At 55.7% G+C, this 13,669-nt stretch overlaps 1 protein-coding gene across 3 annotated transcripts in view; it reads right to left on the bottom strand.

The window, feature by feature from the left end:
• Window positions 1-6,130: 6,130 nt before the first annotated feature.
• Window positions 6,131-13,669, bottom strand: part of KY (kyphoscoliosis peptidase) — a 46,632-nt gene continuing 39,093 nt past the window's right edge. For all 3 annotated transcript variants that reach the window (XM_068982796.1, XM_068982803.1, XM_068982811.1), the window contains 3 exons: window positions 12,661-12,849; window positions 10,896-11,086; window positions 6,131-7,026 (listed from right to left, as the gene is read on the bottom strand). In XM_068982796.1, the coding sequence (XP_068838897.1) occupies window positions 6,131-7,026; window positions 10,896-11,086; window positions 12,661-12,849 (1,276 nt within the window). The remainder of the gene's footprint in view (window positions 7,027-10,895; window positions 11,087-12,660; window positions 12,850-13,669) is intronic.

Here is a 13,669-nt window from a genome sequence, read left to right as displayed (position 1 = left end):
CCTGCAGTCATTTCTTCCATATACAGTTTCCTCCTCCATCACCACTCTGTCCATATGGGAGCTGCCAGGGGCCCCTCACTGCTGACATCTGTTCTCCATCAATCACGTGCACCAGTTCTTCTTGGCCATTCACGGTGTGGCTGCCCCTCTGCCCTCATGGCACAAACCTCCCCACCATCCTCCCCACCAGTCTGGAATGGGATGTCCCTACCTGGTCCCTGCACAGCCAGGGTGAAATGATGGCTGATTCCTTGTGTCGTGGAGGCAGTCAGCCATCCCCCTGATGGAAACAAAGCAATCCCAGTGCAAGCTGAGGGCGGCAGGCCCCCCAGGAAGCAGGGCACTCCTCAGATCAATCAGTTCCCTGATTGCTTCCTGGAGGTGAACACCAGGAGTGCGCACAGCCAGGTGGCAATCTTTGTCTTCCTGTAAACCCACATTTCCCACAGAGGCAAAGGCGCTCATTGCGTACACTTTTTAGTTAGTTGGGAAAAAAATCTCTTGGGTCAACAATGCTGTAAATAAAGCCAATGGTCTAGAATTTTGTTTTTGAAAGAACAACTGATGTTCACTTTGAATACATGGTGATTGTTTAGTCTAAATGTAAGGTACCATTTCATCATGAGATGAAAAAGTGCACAAGTTCAGGGTGCCTCATTCTTCCTGGAGTGCTCTGCATTTCGGTGCTCCATGCAGTGGGTTGGGTGGAGCCCAGAGGCTGTCAGGATACCTCCAGAGCATCCTTGCGCCTATCGTGGGAGTTGACTGGTTGTCTGTCGGTGGGTGAGTTTGCTGGGAAGCCAGCACTCACCCACTGGTCTGAATAATCTCGTGTCATTTGATCTTAGCTTGGGTTTGCCTTCCTTTTAGTCAGACTCAGCAAATCCATGGCACACCTCACTCTTCAATCCAGTGTCTAAGGATCACCTGCTAATCACAGTCCTCTTTCCTACTGAGCCCACTGTGACCTCAGAATCCTTAACCCGGTGCGCAGGTAGCAATGACCAAGCATCGGGAGAGCTGTTTTAAGCCCAGGTTTCCTTCTCATCCATTCTCAAAACCTCATGTCTCAGTGTTGCCACTGGATACTCAAGGACCTTGAGGGCATTTTGTCTCTTTTATGTCCCATCCTGCAAGCACTTCTCTTGAGAGGATTAGCCTTGGGGACAATGATGCTTAAAGAACCAGGAGCTCTGATGTTCAGTGGACCATTGTTTTCTGAGACATTAACCCTCCTGAAGGCAGCCCTGAAAATATTGAGACTTTGCCAGTAAAAGTGTTTATGCTTTTTGACATTATAGGAAGCAATCGCATGTATCCCTGGGAGGTGAGGAGGGCCTGAATGATGACAAAGGCTTTGGAGTGGAGTGGACACGGAGTTGGAGGAGCAGGTCAAATATGGAACACGGTGGCATGGAGCAGATTTCTCACTGAAAGGGATCAGGAGTCAGTAGTGGCCCCCATGAGTCTGACTTTGGGCATGGGGATACATTTACTGTGTTGGCAGTCCGGGAGGAGGCAGAGGTAATCTGGGGGAGAGAAGTGACCTGGGTTCAGAGTCTTTTGACTCAGGGATGCTGGCAGGACATCCAAGAGGGGGCATCCCAGTTGCTGCCTGACTTTTGGTTTTCTTTAGTTCTGTTCGCAAAATCAGAGAGAAGCAACATCCTGTCAGAGGCTGCGGCTTCCCCTTTGGTCCCTCTGCTGGGTTTTCTCCAGCCCCTTGCCCTCGGGCAAGAAAAGAGCCAGCAGCGCAGTCTGGTGGGGGCTGCAGGGCAGGCTCTTAACACAGCAGGGCCCTTCAGATGCTCCGCCACTGACAATCTCAGGCCTACCGCCTGCCAGCATCTGTTCACAGAGACACAGCATCACAAACTCTCCGGACTGGAAGGGACTTTAGAGGTCATCCACGGCAGCCTCAGGGCTGGCACTTTCAAACTGTTCTAACAATTTGAGAGTTCTTCCTTCTATTATTCAAAGACTGTTTCTTCGGACGTTCCTTTAACATGCTGTTAAAGATATGGGTCACTCGTGGAAGCCTTGGTAAGGAGAAGCATGCGCGGGCTCGTGTTTGTGGGTCTAGCAGTGAGGAGCGCAACAAGGCCAAATTTGGGAACACGAATTCTTTTTGTCCTTCACATGACAGCTACAAGAATGGTTTCCATGGTTACAGCAGCTTCTCAGAGGTGTCTAGATTTTCATTTGCTGTATTTCCCTAAATGTCTAATTTATGAATAATCTGTTTAGGTAACCTGCTGGAAAGTTTCTACAAGTATATGAATATCAAGGAATATATATTTATATATATTCACAACAACAAAAAGTAGGCTGATGGGCATTTTGGGAACATTTTTTTTTCTCCCATTAAAAACCGAAATTAGGATCAACTTAAAAAATTTCAAGTTAAACAAGATTCACTGCCTTCATGTTCTTCAAAGGCATGTGAGCTGGAGAAGGGCTGGAGCTAACCTAATTATGTTTCCTTTAATGTGAAATAGCTATTTGCCTGACATTCTATTTGCATCTCACCATCACATCCAAATAGCTGGGACATTGATTTTTTTCCTAACGTTCCCTTTGAACATGAAAGTGTTTTTTTTTTCTCCTGCTTGTGAGAACAGTGATAAGAACGGATCGATAATTACATTGTTGGGTAAAAATGAATATAAATTTTATTGAAAAACAACACCAGCAACAATGAGGGGAAAGCATACCTAACAGCCAGTGGGCCCACACAACTCAATGCACACGTTATGAAAAGTAATCACCTCTTCAAAGCTCCAACTATGCTTCCAAATGAAAAGAAATGATCGACCTCAGATAAACTGACGGGGGACGCAAATGCTCACCACCTCTCACCTCTGAAAGCTTTGCCAACAGCAAAGGACGCTACCACGCTATTCGGTCCCCCGTTTGCTGTGGGTAATCCAGTGAGTTTCAAGAATTAAACTGGTTTGGAAAGAACTGGTTAGCATGGCAGCAAAGACCCAAGACCACTGAGAAATTTTTTCTACTTTTCCAGTCCTTTGAGAAGAGGATTTCACAAACTTTCTTGGCAACTTGTCCCTCCTGCTTAACAACAGGAAATACTTCTTTATGTCTAGCCCCAATCCTTCATGCTTCAGTTAATCTATTTATTTCCTCTTAATCTCAGCAGGCTGTCAGGGGTTTGTCCCAGTGGGACAATGTAACATATGGGGAACACACAATGATCACAATCAGACTGGAGGCAGAGTCCAGCTGCGCTGGTGGCGCTTCCAAAACAGGTTGAACAGAAGTTAATTGCAGTTGTGGTTTTCGCCCGTTTGCCTCGTCCCACTCTCCCACCCTACCCGACCCTCTGTGCCCTTCTATAGCTTCAGGGCTGCCATCCTAGGCCTTGCAGCAAAAGTTTTCTGAGTTCGGTCAGTTCCAGTTTTTCACTGACTAATGAATGTGGTCAAACTGTCCCATCCACTTCTACCCGATTTCCGGGTAAAATATTCCCAAACCGTTATCACGTTCTCGTCTTCGCACCATGCCAGGAAGTTCCCTCACAGCTTGTGTGGGAACGACGTGCTCCACGTATACATGAGAAAACTCTGAGAAGCCACGAGAAGGCACTCGGTGAATTTAATATAAACATCCCGGCCGCATTTTTTCCAAATGCTGCGTAAAAACCCCAGCCTCACGGGAGTTTGCAGCACCTGCAGCTCTGCATATCGGACAGCAGGGGACGCCCGTGCCATTCCACTGGCCGCTAGAACGCCTCGATCGGGAAACAAAGATGGGGATTTGAATAAAAGACTTCAACATACAACCCCGAATTCTACCCTGAGCAGCATGCGTGTAAAAATTCATGAAGATTGGATTTCATTTCATGTATTTTTACTTCAGTGGAAAGAAATGCAGGTGTTGTCTATGCCTACAGCTGTCTTTACAAGGAGCGGGGGGTGGGGGGGAAGGGGAGGGGCGCCTGCAGGGAGGGGTTGCTGATGCTCCCAGGCTCTTGGAGAGACTGGGCCACCGTCTTCTGCTTGGGACAGCTCCTGTTTTGCTGGGTGGCATCCTTTGTGTGCTCCAGAATGTATAGACTAATTATATTGTTTTGTAGAGGATGCAAGTTGTTCCCAGCAGGACTAGCAAGCCAGCTCTGGGTCCAGTGAGTGACATGAGTCACAGAAGGCAGTTATTATTTTGATGAAACACAGCACATTTCTTTCAGCCCATAAAATCAAAGGGGTGAGAAAAGGCTGTTTCCAGGGTGTAAAAACCCCTCTTGTTTCCCTGTTGTGGTGCACAGCAGTTCCGCCTCTGCAGCCTTTGTGCATTTTCCAGGCGTGAGTGACACAGTGCTGAATGCCTGGGTGGCAGAGCCTGCCAGAGGACGCTGGACACAGGCCAGGGCAGCTCAGCCCACCGTGGTGTACTGCCCTCGTGTTCCAGGACCCCCGGCCTGGTGGAGGATGGGCCCCCTGAGACATTCCTCTGGACCGGGTTCATGCTGGGGGTGGTGGGGATCTTTGTGGGGTGGGACCTTAGGGAGAAGATGGACTGGAGTGTTGGGAGCCTGGAACTTGAAACAGGCTTGGGCAAGAGCAGCAGCTGCCACCCTTGCTCTGGGATGGCTGGGGCAGGGCTGCAGCCCCAGAACGAAGGATCAGCTGATACAGTACCTGGTTAAGTGCTCCACAAACATTTGTTGAATACACGAATGTGAGGATGAAGGCAAGGACGCCGTGAGGATCCCCAGCAGCTTTGGCTGTAGCCAGCCCAGGGCATCCGGAGCGGCAGTGCAGGGAGGGGAGTACTGGGCAGCGCTGGCCCTTCCAGGCCCAGGCCCTGGTAGGCAGGGCTGCAGAGCCGAAGGAGTCAGGAGGGCAGGTGAGGCCACCTCCAACCTCTGCACGTGCTGGGATGGCGCTGCAGCGGCCATGCAGGGCCCCTCAGGGCCTCTCCATCCTTCCCTCCTGCTGCCCTCACTGGAGCCAGTCTTTCTGCTGTTGCCATGGCAACACTGGCCTGAGGTGCTGCTAAGGGCCGGCTGGGCAGGCGAGACTTCTCAGGCCTGAGCAAACAAGGAGCTCTGGACGGTCCCTACCAAAGGTCGACTCTGGGGGTCTCTCTTGAGAGGAAGGAAGGGACATGGGATAGAAACTGCTCCCAGGGCAGGTCGAGGTCCCCCAGGTGTGACCGTGGTGGTAGAGATCTTGGGGCTGGTGGGACCTGCTATTGTGGGGGCCCCCAGCACTGCAGTGTTCTTACTGCTTTACCTGAAGTCTTTATTGAGGGTTATTGCCAGGGGTCTCTAAGGGCCCAGAAGCCTCCTGGGGTTCCCAGTGTGGGTTTCAGGTTGGGGCCTGAGGCACAGGGTCTGAGAGGGCTTGCAGGAGCTGAGTGAATTGCTAATAGACCAAGTAGACGGAATTAATCTCTCTGAGAGCAGAGTCAGGGGTCTTACATCCTGAGACTAGGGTGGCTGGACTGCCACACGTCCCTGCCTCTCTGGCCCCCACCCAGAAAAAGAGCAGGCACTGGCTGCTCTCGGCCCTGAAGTCTCCCGTGATCTTTCTGGTGCCACATTTCAGGCACATACAGGGATTGTGGAGGCCCTCAGGCCCCAGGCTAGTTGGGGGGCAGTTAGCTTCCTCTCTGCACCTTCCTTCTCAGGACCTGGAAGAATAAGAAGCAGCATCAGGAATGCAGGAGATGGTCAGGTCTGGAAAGAAGATGACAGTCTGACCTCCCCTGGGGTCCGAGAGTTGGTGAGAAGCTCTGTGCAGCTCCTGGGAAGGGGCTTGAGAATTCAGGATGACTCAGCCTCATGGATCACGCCCGCTTCTCTCTCCCCATCACGGGAAATGTGTTTGGCCCCGGGCAGCAGTCCTGCTTCCCCACACCAGCCTGAGAACAAGGACAGCGTTAGCATGAGAAGGCGGGTGTCTGGGCAGTGAATACAGTTACAATACCTTGGATTTACATAGCACCTTTGTCGTCTAAAGGGCCTTTGCCTCTGTCCCCCTGGCCACTGACATCGCAGCCTCCGGCAGAGCAGGAACACGAGGCAGAGGTCCAGAAGGGGTTCCATGCAGACTCAGTGGTGTCCGGGCTCTGTGCGCGGCCCGGCAGGGGTGGGGGTGGCAGGCGGCCCTCACTGGGCGTTGACCTGGTACTTGAGGATGTAGGAGTAGAAGCTGTGGTTGGCATTCTCCAGCACCATGACGTACACCTCCCGGCAGCCTGCGGTGCTGCAGCTGCCCTCCCAGTAGCCCTCGGGGCTCAGGGTCAGCGGCCACGTGTCCTGCCCCTTCACCAGGGCTTTGGCGACGCCGTGCAGCTTCAGTTTGAACGGGACATTGCGGTTGGCGGGAAGCACGCCCGACAGTGGCTCCAGCAGCTCATTGTCCACCCCCCAGTTGCCAAAGCTCTCGGGGAACACGGGCCAGTTCACCTTGGTGTTGGTACAGCAGATGAGGTAATTGAAGACGAAGAGGTAGTTGCCTGGTTCCTGCCTCTTCTTGACGAAGATCTTGAGTGCAAACTTGCCGGCGTGGGGCAGCTGCACCTTCAGCTCCGTCCTCTTCTCCCGGTGCAGCTGGAAGATGTAGCGTCGCTGGGTCTCCTCGGTGACGGGGCCATCGTCTCCGTGCAGTGAAGCCAGGACGCTGATGCCCTCCTCCACACCGAAGCTGACGGAGCAGCGCCCGTCGCTGGTGTAAATGACGGGCTCGGGGTGGGACGGCTTGGTGATGCCCATCTGCTCCGAGAACCAGCTGGGGCCCACGGGCTGGTGCAGCTCAGCCGGCAGCCGGACGTCCATGTCTGCACAGTGGCACTTGAGCGTGTACTCCAGCACGGAGCTGTAGATCTCCGAGTTGCCCTTGGCAAAGATCTGCAGCTTGTGGGTGCCCGCGGTCGGGGGGTACACATCCAGCTTCATCCCGTTCTTCCGGAGGCTCAGCAGCCCGTGCTCCTGCTTGCCATTGAGCATGAACATGAACAGCGTCGGAGCACAGCTCTCGATGGTGACCGTGGCCTTTCCATTCACTGTGGGGAGAGCCAGGATCAGGTGAGAGGAGCCTGGCCTGTGCTGACATGCTGGTAACCGTGTAGGGATCTCTGGGTGGGGAGCCCTGACTTACAGCGTCTGCCCATATCCCTGGTGGGAATACCTTCACCCAATAATTTTAAGCCACCAGCATGACCTCACTGAACATCATATAAGCCGGTGGCAGCACACCTCTGGAGGGGTTCCCACCCCTCTGGGTGGTTCTCTTCGAGAACTGCAGGCTGGGGGTGGTGGGTCTCAAGAAAAATCTGCCCCCAGTCATATGTGTTGCCTTGCCCATTTGATTCACATCAGGTGAATGTTGCCAGGGGGCTTAACCTGATTCCAGGGCAGGGGAGAGGGCTGAGGGGCACGGAGGGCCAAGACCGTGGTTGGAGAGCCATCTCTGACTCTGCCTCCAGTCTCAAGGCCTGCTTCATCCTGCTCCCTTCACAGCTGGCATGTCAACAATCACCTTAACAACTCGTTGGATGCTTCCCTCCTGGAGACTGTGCTCCAGGGACAGAACCGCTTCCTTGCGGGTCCTCCCCGCACCCCCACCTCCACCCTTCACTCCAGGCCATGCTTCCTGAATGGAGTGGAGTGCACAAGAGGATCGTGTGCATCCCACACGCGCCTCGCCCCTTGCCCTCCAGTGCTGTCTTCCTCTGTCCTGGTCATTGCTGTGGGGTACGGTGGGGGTTAATTCTCTGTCTTTACAGCCCACAGGCACTCCCCTCCCTGATCCCTGCTGCTTTGCAGGACCACAGGGAGGGGCAGGGCTTCTCTGAGAGCCTTGCCTTCCCCTCCCTCAGAAGCTGATCACCTGCCCCTCCTCCCAGCCACCTCCGACTAGTCTCATTCACACTGGCTAGTAGCCTCTCCCCCATCGGTGTCCAGAATTCCTGCTCTGGAGGCAGAAAGCCATGCTCAAGGATGCTGTAGGGTGAGTATCTGTGAGACTTCCCATCTAATCAGCCACGAGGCCCAGCTCCAGGCTGCTCAGTTGCTGCATTCAATGCTACCTCCTACCTTGGGAGTGAGAATCCCCACACGGGGAAGGGGGCTCCTCTGGCCTCCCCCACCTCCCCACCACCTTCTTTGTGGCTCCTCCACCCAGAAGACGTTCCCTGCCTTCTCAGGCGCTGCCAGCGCCTCACCTGCCTCTCCTCCCACGCCCCTCCCTCCGGCAGCTCCCTCCCACTCACTCAGCTCTCTGAAATCTGGCTTTGGCCCCATCCTCCAGGCCTTCAGTGCCTTCCCTGGAGGATCTGGGCCGCCGATCATACATCCACCTTGCCGCTCGTCTTGCATCTGCCCCCCTCCCCAGCCCAGCCTCCCCACCGCCTCTGACTCCTTTCCTCTCTGTTACACGAACGGTGGAATTCTTTGTGCTTTTGTGCTGTTTTCTTTGTGTATGCTCCTTCTCCATGGCTGTCAGCCACCATGAGACATGGTGACCTCCAGAGCAAAGCGACCAAGAACAGCAGATCACTGTCAGCTTCTCCCAGTTGAATCCCTCTTCAGGGGCAGAAGCTGCCTCAACACTCATGGACCCTGTCCTGCTCCATGTCGTGCCCCAGTTAGTGGTGAGGTCCCCGTGCAATTCAGCTTTGATGGATGGAGGGCTCCTGGCATTTCCATGTGGCAGCTCGAGGGCTCCTGAAAATATTTACCCAGTCACCCTGGGGCTCCCTTCCGTGTGTCACCATCAAACTGGAGGCCAGTGGAGAGGTCTGTCCCCTCCTGCCTTGCCCGAGTCAGGCCCATCCTCAGGCCCACATGGTATTCCTGTACCTCCTCCACGGGGACACCCCTTCATGTTCCAGGGCCCTCACATATGCTCAGTGTCCCCCAAACCTGGCTAAGACCTCAAGGCAGTGTTCTGACCACAGAGAAGGCTTTTCTGATGCCCTGAGGTAGGGCAGGCAGCTGAGTGACCTGGAAGCTGCTCCCCGGCCCTCCCTCTCCTCCAGGGAACTTAGCAGCATAGTAATGTATCAGTGACGGGTAATGCAGATCCTCCCTGCTGGGTGTGGGCACCACAGGGAAGGGCCCACCTATCTCCTTTCTTGCCATGTCCTGGGCCTGGCTGGGGTGCCCACCTCAGGGGGTTCCTGGTGAAGGTGAGTTGAATGGCTGGGAAGGCTGGAAATAAAGGATCGGAGACCGCTGGGACTCTGTTAGAGCCTGTGACCTCCTCCTCCCCTCACCCCTCCGTCACCCTCTCACTATCCCCTCCTTGCATTTAGCCTACGTGTTTCCCTCTCTGCTTTCTTTTCATCTCCACTCTTAACAAAACTAGCTCCGGCAAAGAACTATTCTTTAAATATGCTTCATGAATATGCAATCAAATTTTAGGGTTACTGTATATTCAGAAACCCAGTGTTTACATTTCTCTGTCTCTTAAAGAGGCGAGCTCCTTGGTGGCACTGTTTTGGCATCTGTGTGGCCTGGCGCACTCTTCCCTGTGGCCCCTGCTGGCTGGAGCAGCCCCTGTCTGACAAGCGTGCCGGGGGCACGGGCACGCTCTCTGAGACAGCAGCCTCATGCTGTTATTTTAGCAGCAGGAGGCATTCATCGTTCTAAAAATTATCCCAGAGCTCGGCAGCCTGGTTATGGAGACCGTCGTGAGGTTGAAGGGAAGAACTGGCTGGGACTAACATGGGTGCCCCGTCACCTGAGTGTGGGCATGCGTTGGCCAAGCTGGGCCGGGTTCTGCATGCCAGCGGCCTAAGAAGCTAGTGGGGGAGCAGTGGGCGTCTCCCAGGAGAGAGTGCTGGGGGCTTTATAAGGAAGGTGGCTGCTGAGCAGCAGTGTTGGGAACTGGAGGAGAGCAGGCATCACGGGAGACAGGGACGGACATGTTTCAGAAAGGACCCAGCAGGCCTCCCACATCTGAGCTCAGGTGCCCCAGATGAAGGCTGGGCTCCAGGGACGCAGCTCGGCCTCTGAGGGCTCCCCTCACCACCTGGATGACTGTTCATCTGCCTCCTTCCTGCCTGCAGGCAGAGCCAGCCTTTTCCAGGCAACTTCCCCTGGGCTGGGTGTACAGGACCCCTAGCTGTCCCCAAGGCTGGCCTGGACTGGCATTCGCTCCCCATCTCTCCACAGGGGCCACCGGCAGCTGGATGTGGACCGGGAGGCATTTGGGAGCCGGGTCCCAAGGCGGGGCAGCACCACAGTTAGGGCTCAGCCAAGCAGGGTTAGTGCCCCCCCACACTCCCACCAAGGGCTGCCTGTGTGCTCCAGGAGAGAAGGCCAGAGCTCACCTGGGTCTGTTGGGAGGCCTTTGGAGCCTGTTGGGAGGAGTTTGGGGCCTCCCAAATGGCATTAGTAGTAAAGAACCCGCCTGCAATGGAGGAGACACGGGTTCCATCCCTGGGTCAGGAAGATCCCCTGGAGGAGGGCACAGTAACCACACCAATATTCTTGCCTGGAGAGCCCCATGGACAGAGAAGCCTGGAGGGCTACAGTCCACGGGGTCTCAGAGTCAGAAATGACTGAAACAACTTGGCATGCACACACCAGGAGTTGAGGAGCTTCTGTCGCGCACCTGAGCTGGCAGGCAGCGGAAGCCAGGCTGAAGCAGTCCTTTCCCTGCTGTGTGAGCTGAGAGAGGGTCTCCACTAGCCCTGGCTCCCCAGCATGCCTGGCCCAAAGCTCAGCCCTCCAGAGCTGCACGCTCTGTCTTGGTTTATGCTGGTGGGAGGGGCTTCTGTCCTTGCAAATGTGACCTGCGGGTGCGTCTTGCCCTGATGGCCCAATGGCCTAGGCGGCCTCAGTCGCCCCTGCACAGCCCGCACATACCGCTTCCACTGAGCTGGGCACTGGCAGGGCAGCCCATGAGCCCACCGGCGCCGGTTACCTGTTTTGATGATGGAAGTCTGCGGCTGGGCGCTCAGCATCCCCTTGTTGTAGAACTCACTCTTGTGATACATGCTGTTCTCAAACTGCCTCAGGGATTGAGGGGGTTTGAGCAGCTGCCAGTTCTTGTTGTCTGGGAAGTGGTCCTCGATGAACAGTGCAGGGTGGGTGAGGAAGTAGAATTCGTTGTAGCTGGAGAGGGGACGGCTGGTCAGAAGCCATGCTGGAGGCACAGGCCCCAGCCGTGCAGAGGGGCAGGCGGGGCCCACAGAGGGTCTTTGGGGCCTTCTTGAAGGTAACACATGGGGGGGGGGGTCCTACCCACAACCCAAAGGGAAGAGGCACCATCTCCGACCCTGACATGGGCATGGCAGATGCCCCCTCAGTAACTGCTTCCAGAAATAGAAGACAAAGCAGGATCTGAGGCCCCCTTTTAAGAGAAGGCCACCACCCTGGCAGTGTGTGTCCAGGCAGAGAATGGGTACCCCCTACTCTCAAAAACAAAGGGATCTGAAGGGAGCAAAGCCAGGACCCAGGGACCAGGTGCCAGTGGCGTGGAGGGAGGGCAGGCAGGGAGACTGGGGAGCCAGCTCCATGCACTCTGTGACCTGTTGTGGGCAGCTGTGCAGCGGGGAGGCCCTGATGTGGTCCCTGGGGCTGGCTAGATGCAGCTCTCTAGAGGTCAGTGATGGGACTCAGGAGAAGGGGGGACCCCTCCGAGATGGGAGAGCCTTCACTCAGCCCAAGGCGGGCAGCACTCAGAGCCGACGGAGCAAAGGCGGGTGTGACTGACACCTCCCCCCAGTACGGGCGTGTGTACCCACCGCGTCTGCCCCGCACGCAGAGCTGTCAGGATTTAAGCTGCACAAGCGGGGCGGCACTCTCATTTTTCTGGACGAAAAGGCATTTGAGCTGCTGATGGACATCAAGCTTTGCGTGAATGTCATGGCCTAGGCTAAGGCCAGCACCTTGGAGGACAGATGTGCTCCAGACCTGCCTCCCAGCCACCCTGCCCCGCAGTACCCACAGGGATACTGAGCACCCTGACACCCCTTCCCACAAGCCAGACCCCCTCCCTCAGAGGTGGGATATGGCTGCATTTACACCGGAGAGGAGGAGGAGAAGCCCTGGTATCTGGGGAGAAGCAGTAGGAGAGAATTCTAGCATCTCAAATAATAACATAGTCAATGGCCAAAGGCCCGACTATGAGACTCTGGTGGCTCAGAATGTAAAGAATCTGCCTGCAATGTAGGAGATCCTGGTTTGATCCCTGGGTCGGGAAGATCCCCTGGAGAAGGAAATGGCAACCTACTCCAGTATTCTTGCCTGGAGAATTCTACGGACAGAGGAGCCTGGCGGGCTACAGTCCGTGGGGTGGCAAAAAGTCGGACACGACTGAGCGACTAGGCCTTTTTAAAAGCCTGATGGGAACCTCCAGACACTTAAAGGAGCTTCGCAGCCCTGCCTTTCTTGGCACTTGGCCTGTGGGCAGACACTGTGCTTTTAGCCCTTGTGTGGAAGAGGAGTGCTGGGGAGCCGGAGCGGGGACTGAGACAGTGAAAGGTGAGGTGACAGAAAGGTCTGGGCTCTTGTCACCAGCCTGGAGCTAGCTCGCCCCTGAAGCCAGAGGAAGGGGGTGAGGGCCCGCAGCACACAGAGGCCCCCGGCTCTCCTTCCCCTTCCACTTGTCTTCTCCACTGCCGCCTCCTTCAGGCTCCTGCCTCCCGTCTCCACTGACCAGACCCCCATAGAGCTGAAGTACTCACAGGAAGGTGAATTTGGACGTGGAGGAATCCACCAGGCCACTGCCCCAGGTGCTGTCCACCAGATGCCATCTCCCCTCCAGGAACACGGCATTCCAGGCGTGGTCAAACTCCCCAGAGAAGCTCTGCCCCAGCTGGTAGCCAAAGCCCTTGGAGTAGCCAGGCACGGTCACGCACTGCACTCCAGCGATCCTGGGGCGGGACACGGCTCTGAGAGGCGGCTCCTGCCGGGGGTCCCTCCGCCCCGCATGGCTGTCTGTCTGTGGCCCTGCCTCAGGCCTGTCTGCTGTCAGCCCCTCCATACCTCTCCTATTCCCTGCCTTTCACACAGTCACACACATACAGCCTGAGGGCTTTTATCTGCAGAGGTGGGGGCAGGAGGCGACATGGGCTGGCTGGTCCCCGCCACCTCCGGCACAGACAGACTGGCTGCAGGCTCCTCCAGCCTGCACACAGCCCTTGGGGCTGTCCCCTGAGTCGACCTGGGGGCTCTGCTGGCAGCTGCAGGACGCTGGTGCAACAGAGAGTTCCGCCTGGTGAACATGGAAACCAGGGGCAGGACAATGTGCTGGAAAAACCAGAGTGACTCTGGGGAGCTGGGCCTAGGTGACACCTAGGTGTCAGGGAGGGGTGCTGGATATGAGGGTGCAGGAGGAAGCTAAGCCCACCTCCCCTCCACGCCCAGCCCACAGACAGCTGTGGGAGGACCCCTGGGGCAGGCTAGCTGGGGTCCCTGCCCGGACCTGGAGAGGACTGGCTCACTGCCAGGACCACCATGGTGCATTAAGGCTATTTTCTGACTAAATGGCCTGGCCATGATTTCAGAGTTCCTGATGGCTGTCATTCCGGGAGCGGAAGTGATGACCGGTCAGCCAAGCTTTTATCAAGACCCCTTTGACAATGCATTCCCCCAGTGCTCGCAAAAAGCTGGCCTGGACAGTGGCGGGTGGGCGCTGGTCACCTCTGGAGACAACATGGGCAAATTATACGTGCACTGGGCACGTGTAGCTGA

The sequence above is a fragment of the Capricornis sumatraensis genome, chromosome 1 (genome assembly GCF_032405125.1).
Source record: "Capricornis sumatraensis isolate serow.1 chromosome 1, serow.2, whole genome shotgun sequence".
Lineage (NCBI taxonomy): Eukaryota > Metazoa > Chordata > Mammalia > Artiodactyla > Bovidae > Capricornis > Capricornis sumatraensis.
Note: the sequence above shows the minus strand (reverse complement) of the source record. Positions and strands in the feature narration are given on the sequence as shown.